General features: G+C 41.3%; 1 protein-coding gene across 3 annotated transcripts in view; it reads left to right on the top strand.

Annotated features, from left to right (window-relative positions):
* aplp1 (amyloid beta (A4) precursor-like protein 1) overlaps window positions 1–18,295 on the top strand; it is a 32,372-nt gene that overhangs the window by 4,088 nt on the left and 9,989 nt on the right. For all 3 annotated transcript variants that reach the window (XM_005738399.1, XM_013912254.1, XM_005738397.1), the window contains exon 2: window positions 17,313–17,492. In XM_005738399.1, coding sequence (XP_005738456.1) covers window positions 17,313–17,492 — 180 coding nt within the window. The remainder of the gene's footprint in view (window positions 1–17,312; window positions 17,493–18,295) is intronic.

Below are 18,295 nucleotides of genomic sequence, written 5' to 3'. Positions count from 1 at the left end.
CAGAAAAAGAAAGATAAGGACAACCAGATCTCTCTCTCTCTTTCTCTCTCTCTCTCACACACACACACACACACACACACACACACACACACACGCACACAGCCCTACACTCACTTAATTAATTTTAGAGCCAAGAGATAATCGTATTTCACTAATGGATTCCTGTGTGCTTGCTTTTCTCTGCTATATCCGTGTGCCAGTGGGCATTAAAACGTACCATTTTGTTGTATCACATGTTTTTTCCCTGTTCTCCGTATCTCGCTTCCTTTCCAAGTTTTTGAGGTGCACCACACACACTTGCGCGCACACACACACAGACACGCGCGCACACACACACATACACACACAGTTCCAGGATTAGATCTTGCAGAGTCATTGCGAAACAAAAGCTGTACTGTACCGGGGGAAAGGGACCGCTGTAAAAGTGCCTCAGCAGTAGAGTCCTTACCAGAGTTGATAAACAAATGCATGACATTAATGCACCCTTTGGGCAATTGTTGCAACCCATCTCAGCGGAACAGACCGTATGTTTAATACTGTTGGGAGGTTTTATTCTCGTTCTTGCTGCCAGTTGTTTTGAGTGCCTGGGTAGAAATTAAAAAAGTGTACATTTGTGTATGCCCGGGGCGTAGAGTTCATCCAGATTTTGTGCAGAAAATAAATTCACATTAATTGCACATTTGCAAAACACCCTCCCCAATAGGTTTGGGGAACCTCTGCCAAATCCCACTCAAGATGATTCATCTTGTTTTCTGGCTTCTCTGAAAACGTTCAAATTATAGGTCTCGGTTAGAAAATGGAGTCATTCCCAAATTAAAGTTTATTAATAATTTGCTCAGGAGGCTTGTCATTTAGTGCCATCCCTTATAGCCTGTCATGATGTGCTGCATTTGATGAGTTAATTTCTCTGGATTCTCAGACTGTGCAGCCCCTTTTTTAGGCTATGTGTAATCAAAGGATAAGATTTAAAAAGAATGTAGATTAAAGCTGCTCCCAGTTTCCTCAAGATTACTTTACTTTTCATCATCCACCTACTGACTGCCACATAAAACACACACACACACACACACACACACACACACACACACACACACACACACACACACACACACACATATACATGTATATATAGAGAGAGAGAGGGGGAGAGAGCATGTGAGAGAGAGATTCATGGGGCAATTTCAAGCTTGAAGCACTTCACTTATGACTTTCTGCACCTGTGTCTGTACCAGCTGAAGCCCAGATGGGACTGTGCATTTTTGATGTGTGCAGTGGAAGATTTGTGTTTGCACATCATAAGTTTGTCCAGTGTCACCTACAGGGATTGAGAGACTAGATGATGACATCCAGCTCTGCCTCCTCTCTGGAGTCTTGCAGGAGAGAGATATCGCTGCTGCCCGAGGTTTTCACATCCTTCATAACTGCCTCAGTAAGCCTAATGGGGTTGTATTTCTGTGGAAAAGTTTAACGCCGGGGCAAAGCGTGCCGTTTAGCCTTGCCGCAGCCAGTGGGAGGCTTCGGCGGAGCCCCCCTGAAAAACATCTGCAGTGTAGAGATAACACTTGTCCTCCATGTTCGGGAGGAAAAACAGAGAGAGAGAGAGAGGGCACAGTGAAAGAGACTGAGGGCTGGTGAAGTGAGAGAGAGTGAGAGAGAGACAGGGGATTGCCCTGGCATGGCGAGAGTGGAAGTGATGTGGAGCATGTAGAGTGTTGTGTGGGTTGCAGGGTGGAGTGCATGCTGTGCTGTGGAGGAAACAATCCTTGTTCCTGCTCAGCCTCAGCAGCTGGTAGAAAAAAACTATGTCAGGAGTGAAGCTATAAGTTGTATGAAAACATGACTGCAAAGTCTAATTTAATAACGAGGCTGGATGTGCGGTGTGAGAGTGTGCAGCGTTGTTGGGTCCACTATGACCCATCGAAACAGTAATAATAGTTACAAAAAAAAGAGGAACAGAAACCGTTCTGGAGGACATTCGATGAACTTTTGTTGCTCTGTCATCTCTCTTAGAAGGACAAAAAGCTAATTTCAGACACTTTCCTCCAAGTTGAACAAAGATGGGTAGAAATCACTTGCTAACAAATAGGTCACACAGTTGTACTGACGGGAGGCTGAGAGGCGTACACACTAAAGATGGCACACTGCACAAGCTGCATCAATTATTGAAGGCCATGAAAAGGTCTGGGCTCTCGCTTGTCGACACGGCTATGGCAGTTGTCACGCCGCCTCTTAGCAGTCAGAAGGCAGACCCCACCCCCTCTCGCTTCATGCTACCTGGTTTTTGTGTACCCTGCTACTTCCCCTCCATCCAGCTCCCCATCCACCTCTACATAATACAAAGGAAAATCCCCACGCCTGTCTCCTCCTTGGCTCTGCCCCCCTCGTCCTTCCTCTCTCTGTCCCTGCCTCCTCTGTTCTCCGCCGCCACATCCCAAGGGCACTCCTTACCCCTCCCCTACTCAGACACTGCCTCTCCATCTGCCTCGGCAGCTCTCAGTAGCCAGTGACATCTTTTCACTTTTCATGTGTGTATTTTGATTGTTCCTGAATAATTCATGCTGCTCCTCACCCCGAGCTTTATTTTCCCTTTCCCCTGCACCTCCATGATTTTGGAGAATTTTTTCCAAGATCTGATGCCGCATTCCTTTTCCCACTGAACGCCTCATCTGTCGACACTGAGAACTAAATTAAAAACTACTGAGGCAATGTGACTTCCATTCCCGGTGGACACATATAACTTATAATGTCAGAATTCATCCCCTTTAAAAGTGAGGTCAAATTTCAACTGTTGTCAATAGATGGCGAATAGCCAATCAAAAATGATTACTTGTGTCCCATGTGGCGTGATGTCAGCAGCTCTCCACTGAATACAGATGCACAGTATAGTAATTGGTCTGCCCAGCAGAAGTCTCTTGTATCTGATATCTCCAAACAAATGTGTAAGGGTAGAAAGTACATGGAGAGATTTGCTGCTTTCACTGCCGTCTGTGGTACATTAACAGACCAACTGCAAATGGTAGTTGCAATACTCAAAATCACTTCAATTTAAATCAGTTTAATTTATAACAACAAAACACAACAGCTGCCCCAACATGCTTTATATTATAAGGTAAAGACCCTAAAAAAATCCCATCAGATAACCCCCTATGAGCAAGAACTTTGTGAGAGTGGGAAGGAAAAACTCCCTTTTAACAGGAAGAAACCTCCAGCACAGGTGGAGCCATCTGCCACGACCGGCTGGGGGTGAGGGGATCTACACAATGATGTGTTTTTCATGCTTTGAAATTGATACCATCAAAGTCTGATTCTTCTAACGCCTTCAGTGTCAAATGTTTTGGAGCTTTAGAATTGCAGCAAGACACAAAGGGTTATTTGTCTTCTTCATGAATTTGCATTGACATCTTTTACCCCCTTTACTTCACTTTTTACATCAGATTTTAATGCATTTTGCACAGGCTAAATGATCAAAGAGAGTGGCATGCAGAGCTGAAAGATTAAAACAGCTCAGTTATGTTTTAATAATGTTTCCATGACACTAAAAGAGGAATAAATTACAACACAAACAGCCTGTCAGCCAAACTGTTATTTTAAACATTGATATATGCCCAATATTTCACACTGGGTTCATCTCTGATATCATATAAACAAGTCTGGAGGCTAAGAGAGTATTTTGAGTCTCTCTTTTCATCACGAGTGTCTATTGTACTTACACTTAGTAGTAAGATACCTGGAAAATTTCAAGGGCTAGTTTGTGCGAAAATGTTACACTGATGATGAAAAGAGAGACTCAAAATAGATACTTAGCCCCCAAAATGAGGATCAGCAGGCCTTTGTTTACCTTAAATTCATGTTGTGATTCATAGGATGTAAATGTGAGGATACAATTTCAGGAAACAGGAAGCACCTACAATCTGTGTGAGCATGATCCCCAAGTAGCATCCATAGGTGTGGTTAGTTTTCCGGCTGTTTTTGCAGTCAGTTCATGTCCACATCAAAGTAAGTGGAGATGAGATGCATTAAGTATTAGCGCGAATACCAGTAATCAGTTTGCTTGCTTGATTTAAATAGTTCCCCCCCCCCCCTATTTTTATGCCTAAGCAAGAAAGTCCCAGAAATACATATTGTGTGCAGTGAGTCACAAAAATCTCCTCTTGTCTCTGTGCTCTCTTTGTAGATACTTCTTTTTTCTTTTTCACCAAGTAAATCTAGCTCATAATGTTCCCACTGCATTTCCCTGTGCCTGTTTTACACCGTGTACACAGATGGGTTGTGCTGGTTTTTCAGACAACTAAAGAGGATAAAGAAAATCAGGCGCTTCTTTGGCTGCAGTTAATTGTAAGATTCAGCCACATTATGTCATTCTTTTCTGAGCTCAGGGTCATTCAGTTGCCATGGCCAAGCTGTGCCAGTTAACAGCCAATACTTTTACAAGTTTAGGCTGTCAAATTGGATACTTCACACGCGTCTGATTCTGGCTTGGGGGAAAAAAAAACATAATGTGAGGGATCTATTTGTACAAATTGTCTCAATGATTAAATCATTTTCTCTTCAATTGGGGAGGTTGTGGAGACTTTATATCCAGAGGAAATGAGATAACACTAATATTTAATCTACTGCAGACTACACAGTCAGCACACGTTATCTTACCAGAGTGGGCCAGTTTAAAAACACCAGAGTCAAAGCAAGACAGGACATGCCAGCCTGACAAGATCTCACTTATCATTAATATGTTGTCATTTGATTTATGAAACTGTGCTTTATAGTTCCTGAACTAATTAAACCAGCCTACAGGTGACGGTATGACAATCGGATGAGTCAGATTCATAACTCATCATTTCCTTTGAAATACTCTGGGTGAGTACAACTGAAGGAAGTCATGTAAAGACAGACAGCTGCTGATCTTGATTAAAGTAAAATGGAAAGCTCATCAGGCGTGACCCAGAAGAAGAGAAAATTACATATTCAGCTACTGATTCACCAACAGTGAAGGATCATAAAAAAGGTGAAAACAGCAAAAGAATACTAGTCCACACAGTTAACAGTTAACATGTTTTATTGTTTATTCTATTATTGTGTTGTCTGTATTTATAATAATCGATAGTCATTAACGAGTAATTATTATATACTCTTTTTACATGTTTCATTTGGGTGCCAAAAAAGTACAATACAAGGGAGACCTTCAGTTTATTGCTGCAGTATGTAGTGGAATCAATCAACAGGCAGTGACGAGAGAAAGCTAACTAACGATTAAGCCAACAATCATCGACCTGAGGAAGACAGAAAGTTGAAGCTAACATATGCTGACTCTTTTATGTGAGAAGGAACGTGAGATAGAGGCAGATTCTTAATGAAGAGAAGAGAGAGAGAGAGAGAGCGTGCTAGAGATGCTTGAAATTCAGTAGGGAACCAGTTGCTACGGTAACAGGGAAGGTAACTGGCTCCTGTAGGTGGTGTTACCATGACAACCACCCTCAGTGGCCAAGTGATGCTGAGAGAGAGAATGTGGAGAAGAAGCCTAAAAAAAAGTGTTTACGTGTTTGATGAGACAGATGAAGGGGACGTCAAGTGAGCGGAAGCTGATGTAAAATGTGGGAGAGCGACACCTTCCACGCTGCTGCAGGCTTTCATCCACTTCCCTTGGTTTGCTTTCTTTGTGTAAGCGGCCTGACGAGTCAGCACGAGCTGACCCAGCCTTAGCTGCTTGTCCTGCTGTTCATTAACAGAGCACCTGAACACTTTGAACAGCAGGCCAACCGTGCTGTATGAGAGACCTGGGAAGAGGAGGCTATTCCCTCAATATGCTTTTGCAGCTGCGGGGGTCACGCTAGCCGTGCTGGGCTCTTTTATCGGCACTCGTGAGCATTCTGACCTCTTACTGGGAGTTAAAAGACCAGTTTGTCCTCACTGTGGTGATACCACATGTCTCTGAATGAAAGCACAGAATCAAAATGGTGTGAAGTAGGCTGTTTTATACATACTGTTACAATTATTGTGGCATACAGTATATTATCTTTTGTGTTGGGGTGTCCACTTTTAAAAAAATATACACTTTTGCTTTCCGTCATTGGTCACATCTCTAACTTAATATACATATATACTATATATACATATATAGTAATAATAATGATATTGATATATACATGCAGCACATACTACTCTTCCACACTTTGGGCTCGCGTAACCTATAGCACATAACCTCAAAGCCTCATTTGCATGAGGTGCATCTGCTAGACAGGCTCTCAGGGGAGCTGGCACAGTGATGAGAATTGTGCATGTGCATAAATAAAGAGACACAGGCAAAAAAGATGTATGAATGTTTTAACCTCTCATTTTCTAACCCTGCGCCTCTTTCTCCTTCTCCTTTATGCCGCCTATCTCTCAGTGCAGGATATTATTATTGCTTTACCATTATACAGCTACACTCAGCACACTACATATAGGCGAACTGCTTCAATTCACAATTTCCTAATGGCTTCTAAAAACATTCATCTTGAAACATGAATTGTGTTTTCTGCCACTGTTTAATGCTTTTCATGCAGTTTTATTCATTTTTTGCCATGCAAGCATCAGAAAATCTGTTTGCCCAAATTTTTTGCAATAAGTAAAAAACAGTTATGTGCAGCACTCACAACAAGGACAGATGACATGCAGATCCAATGGAGAATGCAGAGGAAGAAAGAATCCAGATCTGCCGCAAAGACAACAGAGTGAAAGACACAGAGGAATAAGCAAAAAGTGCAAGTAAAAGATAAGAAGCAGGCAAGAGGAAGACTCAGATCTTACTGATCCCAGCCGCCTGCTGCTTTGGATGGCACTATGGAAAGACAGCCTGTCCTTAAGTGGATCAATTATTGCAGTCTTTTAACCTAAACATGCCCTCATTTAGGCTTCGAGATTGCCCTAATCTACTTAAAAGATGCTCAAGGGCACAATGATGTTGCTTTAAGACTTCCAGCCTTGTCTCGCCTGCACAAATATACTCTTATCTGATACCTCACTCGGCTGTAAAACTCAGCTATCGTCTACATGTATGTCATGTGTCTTAAACTGAAAACCGTCCTACCCCATAATATCCATGCTCAATTGACAATTTGGTTTCAGGGTGGATTGCCAGTTTTAGAAAGACAGTTTAAAGCATGCCCATCGCTGTGTTTTGATCCCAGCTTATCAGTCTTGCTTATGTGCTATTAGAACTAAAATGCAGTATTTAACTACAATGGAAAAAGATGTAACAATAGCTTGTTGTAATAGAAAACAGTTGTCTTAATAAGTCTGGTGTACAATACATTTTAGCAGTGCCAATAAACAATATTCTTTAAGGCACGAAAGTGTTTACTAATAGGAATTTGAATCACTGAGTCCCAGACATTACTCAAGCCTTTTGAATGTGTTTACAGCATAAATACAGATTTGGAAAGCTGCGTTGCATTGTGTCAATCTCAATCTGCCTAAGGAAAATCCACTATTCAGTGTCAATTGTGTTGACATTAGGATGATTCAGACAGACCTGCAGCGCTCAAATCTCTACTAAGCTGCTGATTCCTTCAATCCCCCGAGGTACTTCTTCAGCTTGAAATTGCATCTGCAGGCGCACAGTGTTTGGCATTAAAATCCTGGCATTCCCCTGTTGTTTTTGCTTGACTGTGAAGGAGGTTCAGCTGTGTTACATAACATCAGAAATTCATCACCGCTAAGACAAAACCATTTCAGCTTGGCTGTGCTAGAGGAACAGAATCTTGCAGGCACATAATGTTTCCGGACTCTCTCTTGTTTTTGGCTGGATTTGTGAAACGTTATTACGCAGTTGTTTCCCTCCCACATATCTGCAGGAGGTGGTTGCATAGAAAGGCTTGTGAAAATGACCAGCGATGCTTTGTGTTTTTTGTGTTTTTTTGTCTTTTCTGAAGAAAAAAAAAACATGCACAGTGTGGCGTCATTATGGTGCGTGACTCAGATAAGGCATTTGTTGAAACGTGGGTGGAACTGAGAGGCACATTTGTATAGCTGCTCTATGCAACGCAAGTATCGCAATCACTCGTCTCAGTCTGAATATAGCTAAATACTGCCTTTCCATTGAAGTGGGGACACCACCCCAAATTTATTTTACCTCTGCGGGAGTTTCGTTTTGTGTTATATAGTCGACATTTCTTTTCACCAAGTTTTACAGCCGATAAGAAGGCTATGTAGGAAAACAAGCAAAACGCTTGCTGAAAATATAGCTGTGAGATTATGCATAAATGCATAATGGAAGGACCATAAAGGTGCCGCTTTAAAGAGGTTAAGGATATTGTAGGACATTTAGATGGGATATTCATCTTGAAAAAGTAAAGTGAGTCCTTGTTTTTCTGGCTGGGTCTCGTGCTGCTATTGTATATGTGGGAGGTCTGTATCCAGTTAAATACGTGGGCATAAAGGATGACAATGTGGCTTTTTACAGAAGACAAAATTCAAAATCTTTCCTATGGCCCAGTTGCAGAAGTCTGAAGCATGTGGGGTTTTCCCAGGGCTTTTCAGAGGGCTTAGGTGATGTCTGGGTCAGGGGTTGGTGGTTGGAATTTTATGGAGGAAAATTTTAACTTACCAACACTTTTTTTTGTGTTGTTTCTGACTTTGATTTGTGCCATGTTTTTGAGCTAAAGCTTGCAATATGTATTGTACTTACAAACAATATTCAATTTATTTCACTGACTAACATGCTTGAGATTTAATATTAAAAAGATGCTGAAATCCACGCCAGTTGAGAAATTAAAGCAATATTAATCTGAGAAGTAAAATTGGATGGATGCTAAGAATTTCTAGCTGGCATTGGTGTAGCCTGTTATGTAACATAAACTCTTGGTATATGAAAAATGGATGCTCTTATGCATTTGCATGGCTTATGTATATAGGCTTAGATAATATTTACAGGGCATCAGTTCAGTTTTTATGTATGTGCATAATCCTATAGACTGCCTCTGCTGGTAACCTAATTAATTTTGTGTAAGGCACTCCGTGAAACACATACGCTTTGGAAACTAACAATGGCAGGGAAGATCCTTGAGTGCTGGTTGGATATAGGCTATCGTCTTTTAGTAAACATCTTTGCTTCTAAATAACCTCAGTCATAAAATGACATGCGCTGCCAGCCTCGAGCTCTGTGGAGTGTCTTGCAGTGATGCCAGCTGACGTGTCCTGTATTTTTAAGCTATACTTGAAATTAAATCAAATATTGGGAGCTGACTTTGGCTGCTGTTCCAGACCTAGATGAACCCTGGTGATTATAGGGCCATCTGCTCCCAGTGTGCCCAGCTGGAGGCTGGACCACTGTAATCTGAACTGATGTAGCCTGTGATGTTTGCACATCTCTAAAACCAAAAGCCTCTCTCATAATTTTTTTTCTTATATCGAAATAAAGCATTCAGTTTATTATCCCATAAGTAACATTGCAGCAATGTGTGGTTTACAGTAGGAAGCTAAAGGAAAAAAACACAATGCAATATGTTCCGCTCTGCCCATCAGTCTCCTCTGAATTGAAAATTAATGGCTTCAATTAGCCATTAGCTAGAGATGTATAATAATGAGTCAATATGCAGAGCTAACCTGCTTTATCCCCCGTTGTCCCTTTTGCATCATGAGAGTCTGGCTTACCCTCTTATAACTACATGCAACACCAGGAAGAGGCCTGATGGAGCCTATGAATAATTAAGCAACATGATTACAATGATGAATGCCCCTAAATCTATCTGGCCATTTAGCACTAGTCTAGGGAGGGAGGCCAAACAGCGGAGTGTCACGCATTGTGTGAAAGCTGTTAGGGAGGGAGAGGGGAGACAAAAGGGACATCAGGAAGAGGGAGGTGGATCAGCCTGTAGAGGAGGCAGAGGAAGAGAGGGGGAAAAAAAGGAAAATGGAGAAAGAGTGAGTGAAGGAGGGGCTCAGAAGCAGGAAGACACCCACTATTAAGCCATCTGTGCTGCAGAAAAGCACAAAGACGAGGGCCTGTGTGTGTGTGTGTGTGTATTTCATAAATGTATGGGTTACTCATGTAAGGCTTATTCACACGGGGTGTGGGCGAGTCCTCCACACGAGTTATTGGTTGTTGGATGGTGTTACACTAATCAAGAGCGATCCTAGCTAATCAGGCTTTTCACATAGTTTGCCTAAAGTTTGATACCTTTTATGTATCCTGACATAATCAAATCTTCAATGACTTAAAGTTGTATTGACAGCAAATATGTGTTGTGCAAGTTTTGCTGCCTGGAACTTTTACAAAAGCTAAGATGATGCCAGAACTGCTAATATAGGTCCATAATCATTTACTAACTACCCGTTAAATCATTTTTATGGCACATATTTAGCGCTTACATTTTTTTATTAAGTGATACATGTTTCTTTTTATTATTTACATTTTGTCATTTGTGACGTTTAAATAGATTGTCCAATATCCCACCAATGTCATTATCAAGGTGTCGTCACAAGATACTATAATAGAGATTGCAGCATAGTAGAAGAGAATTAGTAAGGACGAGCTCCTCAGGGCTCTGATGTCTGTAGTTAATTATCAGTAGTTAACTAAACTCTCAGTATATCCCAGAGAGAGTTGATTTACACATACACAACAACGCATGATAACCACACATGTACATGCACATTGTGTACCTCTAATAACTGAGAGGAGTTATTGAATAAATAAACTACAGTCACACAAAACATGGTGACATGAAAGCAGTAATAAATGTAAAAGTGAGTTTTGATATCAAAGCAAAGTTCTTCCCAGCTCTTCAGCATTCGAATTACTACGACCAGTTGGGTTGGTTCTTCAAACTACAGTCTAACAGCGGCTTGTAGAAAGTGATAAATGATGGGTGGGCTTCTCCCCTCTGTCTCTTCTGCTCTGGCTTGCCTGCAAAGGCCAGGGAATTGCATCATTACAGAGGATGAAGTCATCCTGCAACATAAGGGTGGAACAGGTGCTGAAAATTTAATTAGAGAAGGATGGGAGATGCTGGTGGAACATGTAAATACACTGCCCAAACTCGCCCCCGACAGACAACTCAGTTTATGTTTATGTTCAGCATACACCAGATCATATCTGTTATTTTGTGCTCATAACATAATTTCCTCTACTGGAAAGGCATCTGCTAAAGTGTAATCACACATTATTATGTCCGAGCAAAATTTTCCACTGCGTCTGGTCCAAGTGGATGTGCACTCGTCTCTCTGGGAGCTTTTAGTTTTTCTTGTGATGCTTTTTTTGCTGTGGAGGTACACCCGTGATTACAAAGTGGCACAGTCAGTATGCAGTGCATATGGAGAAGGAGAGCAGAGGAATAATAATAAAATACCAAGAGAGCTAACATAGGCAAAGAATACGGGGAAAAGGCAGAAAGCCAATCGACGTTTCCTGGCTTTATATCACCAGGTTGTTATTAATGATGCAGCATCCCCTGCAGTGGGGAGCTGTCAGGTTTCTGGGCTGTCGGCCTGTTCAGCCTCATCAGCACAAGGACATGATATGTGGAGCTCAGGATGTTTGAACAGCACTTCCTCGACAACTTGTGAACCCCTCACTCTCCCCCGCATGCTTGCAGACTGTACTGTACGGAGATGCTTCAGTACACCACGGCATTTTCTCCCCGAGACATGGCGGGCGGCTCTGCAACCTGTCTGTTACTGGAGAAGTGTCACTGTTGACAGATTGTGATGCATTATTGGGAAGCCAGCTGGATCGCTGCGTTCAGAGTGTTCATGGTCACAATACAACAGGGGTAGCACTCTGAAGTCTAATTGGCTTTAAAATGGGAATAACATACCAGGAACGCACTGAAAAATCTTGTACTGCATGTTGGGAATTATAGCCATAATTTGTAGGCATAAAACATTGATGGAAATGCTTAATCAAAGCACAAGAGTGTGATTAATTAATTGTAGCGAAAGCTATTTTTAACTGAATGAAAGCCTGATCCTTCACATTGTCTATTTAAGTGATATAGCCAGTGAGTACAGCATTTTGATGAAAACACTTAGTGTTTGAATATTTGAAAACATTACTTACCTACTTCAGTTAAATTACAGTTAAAAACTCTTTAAAGCTAATTTGAATTTTTAAAAATAATGCCTTTTAATACTAAGACATGGCTGAAGTCTACCAGCTCTGTAAGCTTCTACAGAAACACAGCAATGCTTAGTGGTGAACTCGACTCACAACTTTGACAATGGGTATGTGTGAGTTCTGGACATGTTTAACGTTTAGCCCGAACATGTCAGCAGAAGAAGAGTCACGTGATCATCAAAGCCTCTTTAATCTAGAGAACGGTGCTCTCAGCAGAAGCTCTGTTGCGTGTGCGTTGGTATGCCCATGACCCTGGATTACGTGGCTAACAAAATGGATGAATGTTAGCATGCATCTTTTCCCGCAACCTGTCAAGAAAGTGTTGTGCAACTGAAATTCACAAGGCAGATTTTGCACTTGCTTAAGTTACCAATTTCATTTTTTGGTAAGGTCAAATCAATTCAAAGTGCTTCAAGTGCTGCTGAATTTCACTCAATTTTTCCACCAGATGACCCTATAGTAAGAATACTACATATTAAACACTAGAAACATAGTTCTGTTCTTAAATATTAAGCATAATTAGGCCAAGTATAAATATGTGGTTGATGGATGGATGAATGTGCTATGGATGGATGTTGATGGCATAAAAATAATTTCCTTTAAAACTTTACAGCTTACTGAATTTGGCCCACAATGAAGTTCCAAACAAATTGAAAACCTTTCACTATCAAATGGCCAGCCACTGCAGCTGTTCTCACACTCAAATATAAACTTTCTTCCATATCTCACATGCTTGGTGTCATGGTTCCTGGGCCTTTGACCCAGTGTTTTCAATTTCTTCTTGTTCTGTTTATTTTCCACATGTCTATGTTTCCTGTTTCACCACGCCAGCTCTCTGTCTGTGCGCATCATGTCTAGTTCTACCTCCTATGTCTTATTAGTCAGATTATGTTCAGCTGTGTACTGACCGGTCATTAGCCTGTGTATTTAAATCCTTAGTTTCCTCCAGTTCCTTGTCTTGTCATCGTCGATCCCGCATGTGTGTTCCAGTTCAGTAATTCAACCAGTCTTTCCGGTCAATCAGCTATACTTCTCATGTTGTGTTCATCCGTTCATCACAATAAACACCAGCCTTAACCAACCCGTGAGTGTTGCATTTGGGTCCTCTCTTCCTCACATCCACACAGCGACGCCTGACACTCGGCAGGTGAAACTACAGGCTGCTGCAAGCTTCAACAGGTTCAAGCAAGCCACATCAGCTTTCAGCAGTCAGTTTCTCTATGAACTGCCCATTCTAGTCTCGAGTCAGAATGCTATTTACGTGAACAAGTGAACAACATGTGCGCTCAAGTATGGCTGCATGGTAGTATATATGTCAGGATTCGTTTCTGCCATAGCAATAAAGTTGCATTATGAGCACATAAATAAAGCAAATGAACGTCCCATGTTTTCCAAATATGGACACTCAGCAGCAAAATTCACTGCAGTTAAAGACTGTGTTGAACTGGGGTATGACACATAAGAGCTGCCACGATCAGATTCATAGACAGCCTCTGCAAATGTATTTCTGAGATTGTTAAGTATTGAATTAAGTGATTTTCCATTTCCATTTCTTTAAAAAAAAAAAGTGGAATACCATAAAATATATTTATGCCCCCCAACTAATGCTTCTTAAAAGCATTTTTACCATTTTGGCAAGAATAAATAGATGTGATGCATGTTGATGACAGTTCCTGTTATTGCTGTAATAATACAATGGCACAAAACAGTGAAACAAAGACATTACGTGGTATTCACGCAGCAGGGTAAAATGGGCCTTGTAGCTTATGTGATTTCAGCCGCTGATTGATGTTTATGTGATGTTGTTGATGATTATAGTGGTGAAAAGAATGTGGAGAAGAAGAATGCTTCTACTTGTCGCGTTCAACAATTTAAGGCTTCTGCTTCTTTGTGGAGCAGCAGACCAGAAGTGTACACACTGTAGATCGTACAGTTGTATTGGTTATAAGGGAATGTCTAATCTAGTCCTGCATCTGACTAGAGATTGGAAGTGCAGACTTGTGAGGCTCGAGGTCAGGGCCTCAGGCTCCTGATGGACTGCTATTGATTGGGGGAACGTGGCGATACAGTTGCAGTCGCTGAGCATTGATTTTCTGCAAGTGCAGTAGTGGAGAGCAGACAGAATGAGAGAGCTGTTCCAGAGGGAGCTGCCAGGTTATCTTCTCAAATATCCGGAAGTTTTTTTCTTTCTTTCTTTCTTTTTCGTTGTGGCACTGACCTTCCCTGACTCAAAGAGATATATCTATTTAGACATTAGCTCAGCAGCTCCTCTAGACAGATTGTTTCAGCAACTTCAGCAGTCTTCCCCTCTGCTTATCTTACAGTACACTTAACCAATTAAACGATCCAATTCAGCTCTGTCAGTAACAAGCAACAGTTGGTTTTTAAGCAGGTATAATATTTAATAATGTTGAGCTGCAATAAAAGAGTTTTAACCTAAACATGTTATACTACTGAATATAATTCTGTTCACATAACCAACTATCCAGCTAGAATTGCAGGGGGTTGGAGCCTATCCAAGCTGCTATCAGGGGAGAGCTTTGATAGACTCCAGAGAGGCTGTCAGTCCATCGCAGGGCTCATACATTGGTGGGACAGACCATTCCCATCCACAATTACAGCAAATTTAGAATAATCAGTTACCCTAACAAGAAAGTCTTTGACATGTGGGAGTAAATCACCCAGAGACAAACCACTCATGACTTTCATGCTTAGTCCTAGCTGACTATCAGATGTAAACACGGAGCCCTGTTGCTGTTAGTTGATGGTTTAAACCCATATTTGGATGCAGATAGTACCAGTTCTCATGTGTTTAAACTGTGTGGAATCGTGTTGCCTTTCTTTTTAAATTTTGCACATATTTTAAATTCCAAAAAGCTCCTGCGTTCAATCATCTCTTCTTTTAAGAGGAGTTATATCTTTTCTCTTGTGTGACATTGAATTTAATATGCTAAACAATTCAAGGCCTTCTTTAGTTTATTATTTGTTTCATAGCTTTTGGTTGATAGCAGCTCTGGACTTCCGGCAGGCCAACTAGTTTAGTGTTGTTGTGTTGCCATCAAGCAACATGCACTATATGGTCATCAAACTCATCAATACTCTGCTGGCTCAATAACTGCAGAGTTAAACAAACCACCTCTTGCATTAATATCACCACAAAAACTGTGCTCTGAAGTTTTTTGTTTTGACACAATCCTTTGCGTTACGCAGTGACTTTCACCAGAAAATCATCTCCGTTTCCAGTGCAGTTTAAGACAGTCGTTAAATGACAGTTTTCCACAGCATCACATCTCTTTTGGGGTTGTGTAAATCAAGACGTTTCGAAATTTGGAACCCCTGCCTTTTAAGCAGCCATTGTTTCCATTTGTTTATCATCGCTACCGTTATTAACTGGTTGTGACTTGCAGGTACCCGAAACTTGTTTGATGGGTAAATTATCCCAATGAATATGTCAGCAAGTGCTGACAGCTAAAAACGCTAGAACGTCATTCTTTCAGAGAGTCAGTTTTGCAGCATTGAAAAAAAAAAAGCTAATCAGGGAGAAAGTACTTTTATGAAATGACTATAGAAAATTACAGACTTTAAATCACAACTGCCACTTATGAGCATTATGTTAACAGCCTATGACCCTGGAAGTAGTTTAGATTTTAGAAAGAGATACTTGTGCTGATTGTGTCATCTCAGGCATATCTCTCTAAGAGATATTCATATAATGTAAATGAATAAACATAAATCAATTTCTAAAGAGGTCTATAAAGTCATTCACAAATCTTAAAAAAAAAAAACTGCTCTGGGAAATGGGGAGCGGTAATGAAAAGTAGATGCGTAATTTGTTAGAAATCTGCTAAGACATGCAGAAACACAAACCCTGCCCAGCATAATTACAATGCACAGACTGCTCAGGGCTTATTATATTTATTGTACATTTACTCAGAGAGGTTTATATATTTATTTTACCCAGTATGAATTTTAATTAGGACTTCAAACACTTTAGCTCCATTTGGCCAAAGCAGGGCTTTCCTTTGATCAGGCGTCACTCTCCCATATTTTTTCTCCTCTATTTCTTCCCTTTGGGCAACTTCCTTCTAATTGGCTCAGCGTCGCTCATCTTGTCTGTCGTCAGTGGGCCTGTCTCTCTCTCTGTCAGCACAGATGAAAGCATATGAGCTGTATACAGAGTCTGGGGTGTGGGATCCCTTTTTTGTGGAGTTTCGTGGTTAGACAATAAATAACATTGCATGTTGTCTCTGTGAATGTTCAATTGTTACTAAGAAACCTGCATCCTTTTACTTTACATGGCCTGCAGGAGTCTTTGAATATGTTCTGTAAATGTGTCGTTTTCTCCAGCAGACATGATTCAGGGATCCAGCTGAACATGAAGCATACACTGTATTTCTTCACTTTTACTTTAAGGCTCCCTTCACTTATGTTTTCTTAAAAAGAAGTCTGTGTTTGTTCATTTTTTAGACCCTTTTCCTCTCTCCCTAAACCCTCCTCTTCTTTATTCCTCCCTGGACTCTCTCTGTGTCTGTCCTGTGTGTTAATGTAGTGAAGTGGTGCATCGGTCAATGAGCTTGTATTAACACCTGACTCCCAACCCTAGCTGCTGTTTGTTCCTCTACTGGGGTCCCATGGGCCCTCCCCACAGGCAGAGGCAACATATCCCACAATCAATAGCAACATCCTAGAAGGCCACGGATGAGGGGAAGGAGAAGAGAGAGGGGAAGCAGTCTTTTACGTGCTCTTGTATGGGGTTTTTTTTTTTTTTTGCAACAGACCCCCCACCTTCTTCTACCAGCCGTTCCTTGTTTCCTCAGATGTCAGTGGTGTCAGCAGACAGGGAGCACAGGCCCACCATCTCACAGTTGGGCATTTAATTTGTTCCTTCATTTATTTTGGGGCATTTCAAGAGTGACGGTTCTATGGTTCTATCTTTTCTGAATTTTAGGTTTTCTCGTAAAGCGAGCGGTGTGCAGACTTCTACATTAGTCTCTTCTCACTTCCTCCACATTTTCCCCTTTCTCTTTCGATCTCTCGCTCACTCTGTCTTGCACTCAGGCTTACACTCTTGATCTATAATGTCGGAGAGTGCTAGAGTGCATTTAGGAATTATCTGTGGTCTCTCCACCATGGATCGGCTTCAGACAGAATATTCTCAGCTTCTGTGTTTATATTAACTCCTCATCTGTCTTGCCCCCGCCCCTCCCCTTTTGCTTTCTAGGCTTTGGCCATGGCTGAGGTGAACGGGCCAGTCCCCCAGGTGGCCGAGCCGCAGATTGCCATGTTCTGTGGCCGTCAGCTCCTGCACATGAACACACAGACTGGCCAGTGGGAACCGGATCCTCAGGGCCGCCAGAGCTGCTTCAAAGAGACCAGCCAAATCCAGTCCTACTGTCAGGAGGTAGGAAGCAAAACTTTGCAGGGGGATTGAAATTCAGCGAATGGAAACTAAACAGCTCTGATGAAGACCAGACTAGAACAGCAGCATTATGAAATTGTTGGTTTAGGAATACTATTTCATGATCTCAGCAAAAATGAATAAATAAAAAAAAAACAAACTGTATAAAACAAAGGGAGTCAAGTAAAATTTCACATTCTTTTTCTCTAATTTGATTTGTCTAACACATGTCCTATCAAACCTATATATTCACAAATATATAGTGGAGTGATGGCGGTCTGTTGGAATATTACAATATTTCACCTGGCCAACCATCTACCTTTCTGTCCTCTTGTTACCTGCTACTGTATGCGTACTCTTTAGCATCTGCTGTAAAGTTATTAGTGGTACACATGCTCTCCACACACTCCTTAGGCTGACATTATGATAGAAAAGGCAGCCAGGCACCATCTGGAGGCCAAAGCAGATGCAGCAGCTACAGACAGCAGCAGCCATGAGCTTGAATGGACAGTAATCCGATTAGCTGACATATTATGCATTTGAAATGGCTTTTACACAAAGCCCTCGTTTTCCTTGATATTTGTGAGGAAAGCATTTTAGTGTGTATTCAGACTGCAGGCTACAGCCATATTTCTTTCGCTTATTAAATCTCATTATGTGCTTGTGCTTCAAATCATTGGCCTAAATTGAAAATGGAAATAGTCCAGTGTCAAATTAGAAATATTAAAAGACAAGAATGGCCATTGAAATTATTATATCTAATGTGGCTTTAGACTAATGCCCCTACACGGCTCCATGAAGTAAAA

Source organism: Pundamilia nyererei, unplaced genomic scaffold (genome assembly GCF_000239375.1).
Source record: "Pundamilia nyererei isolate P.nyererei 1_Seehausen unplaced genomic scaffold, PunNye1.0 scaffold00084, whole genome shotgun sequence".
Lineage (NCBI taxonomy): Eukaryota > Metazoa > Chordata > Actinopteri > Cichliformes > Cichlidae > Pundamilia > Pundamilia nyererei.
The sequence above is the reverse complement of the archived record's forward strand: the minus strand, read 5'-3'. Positions and strand labels throughout refer to the sequence as shown.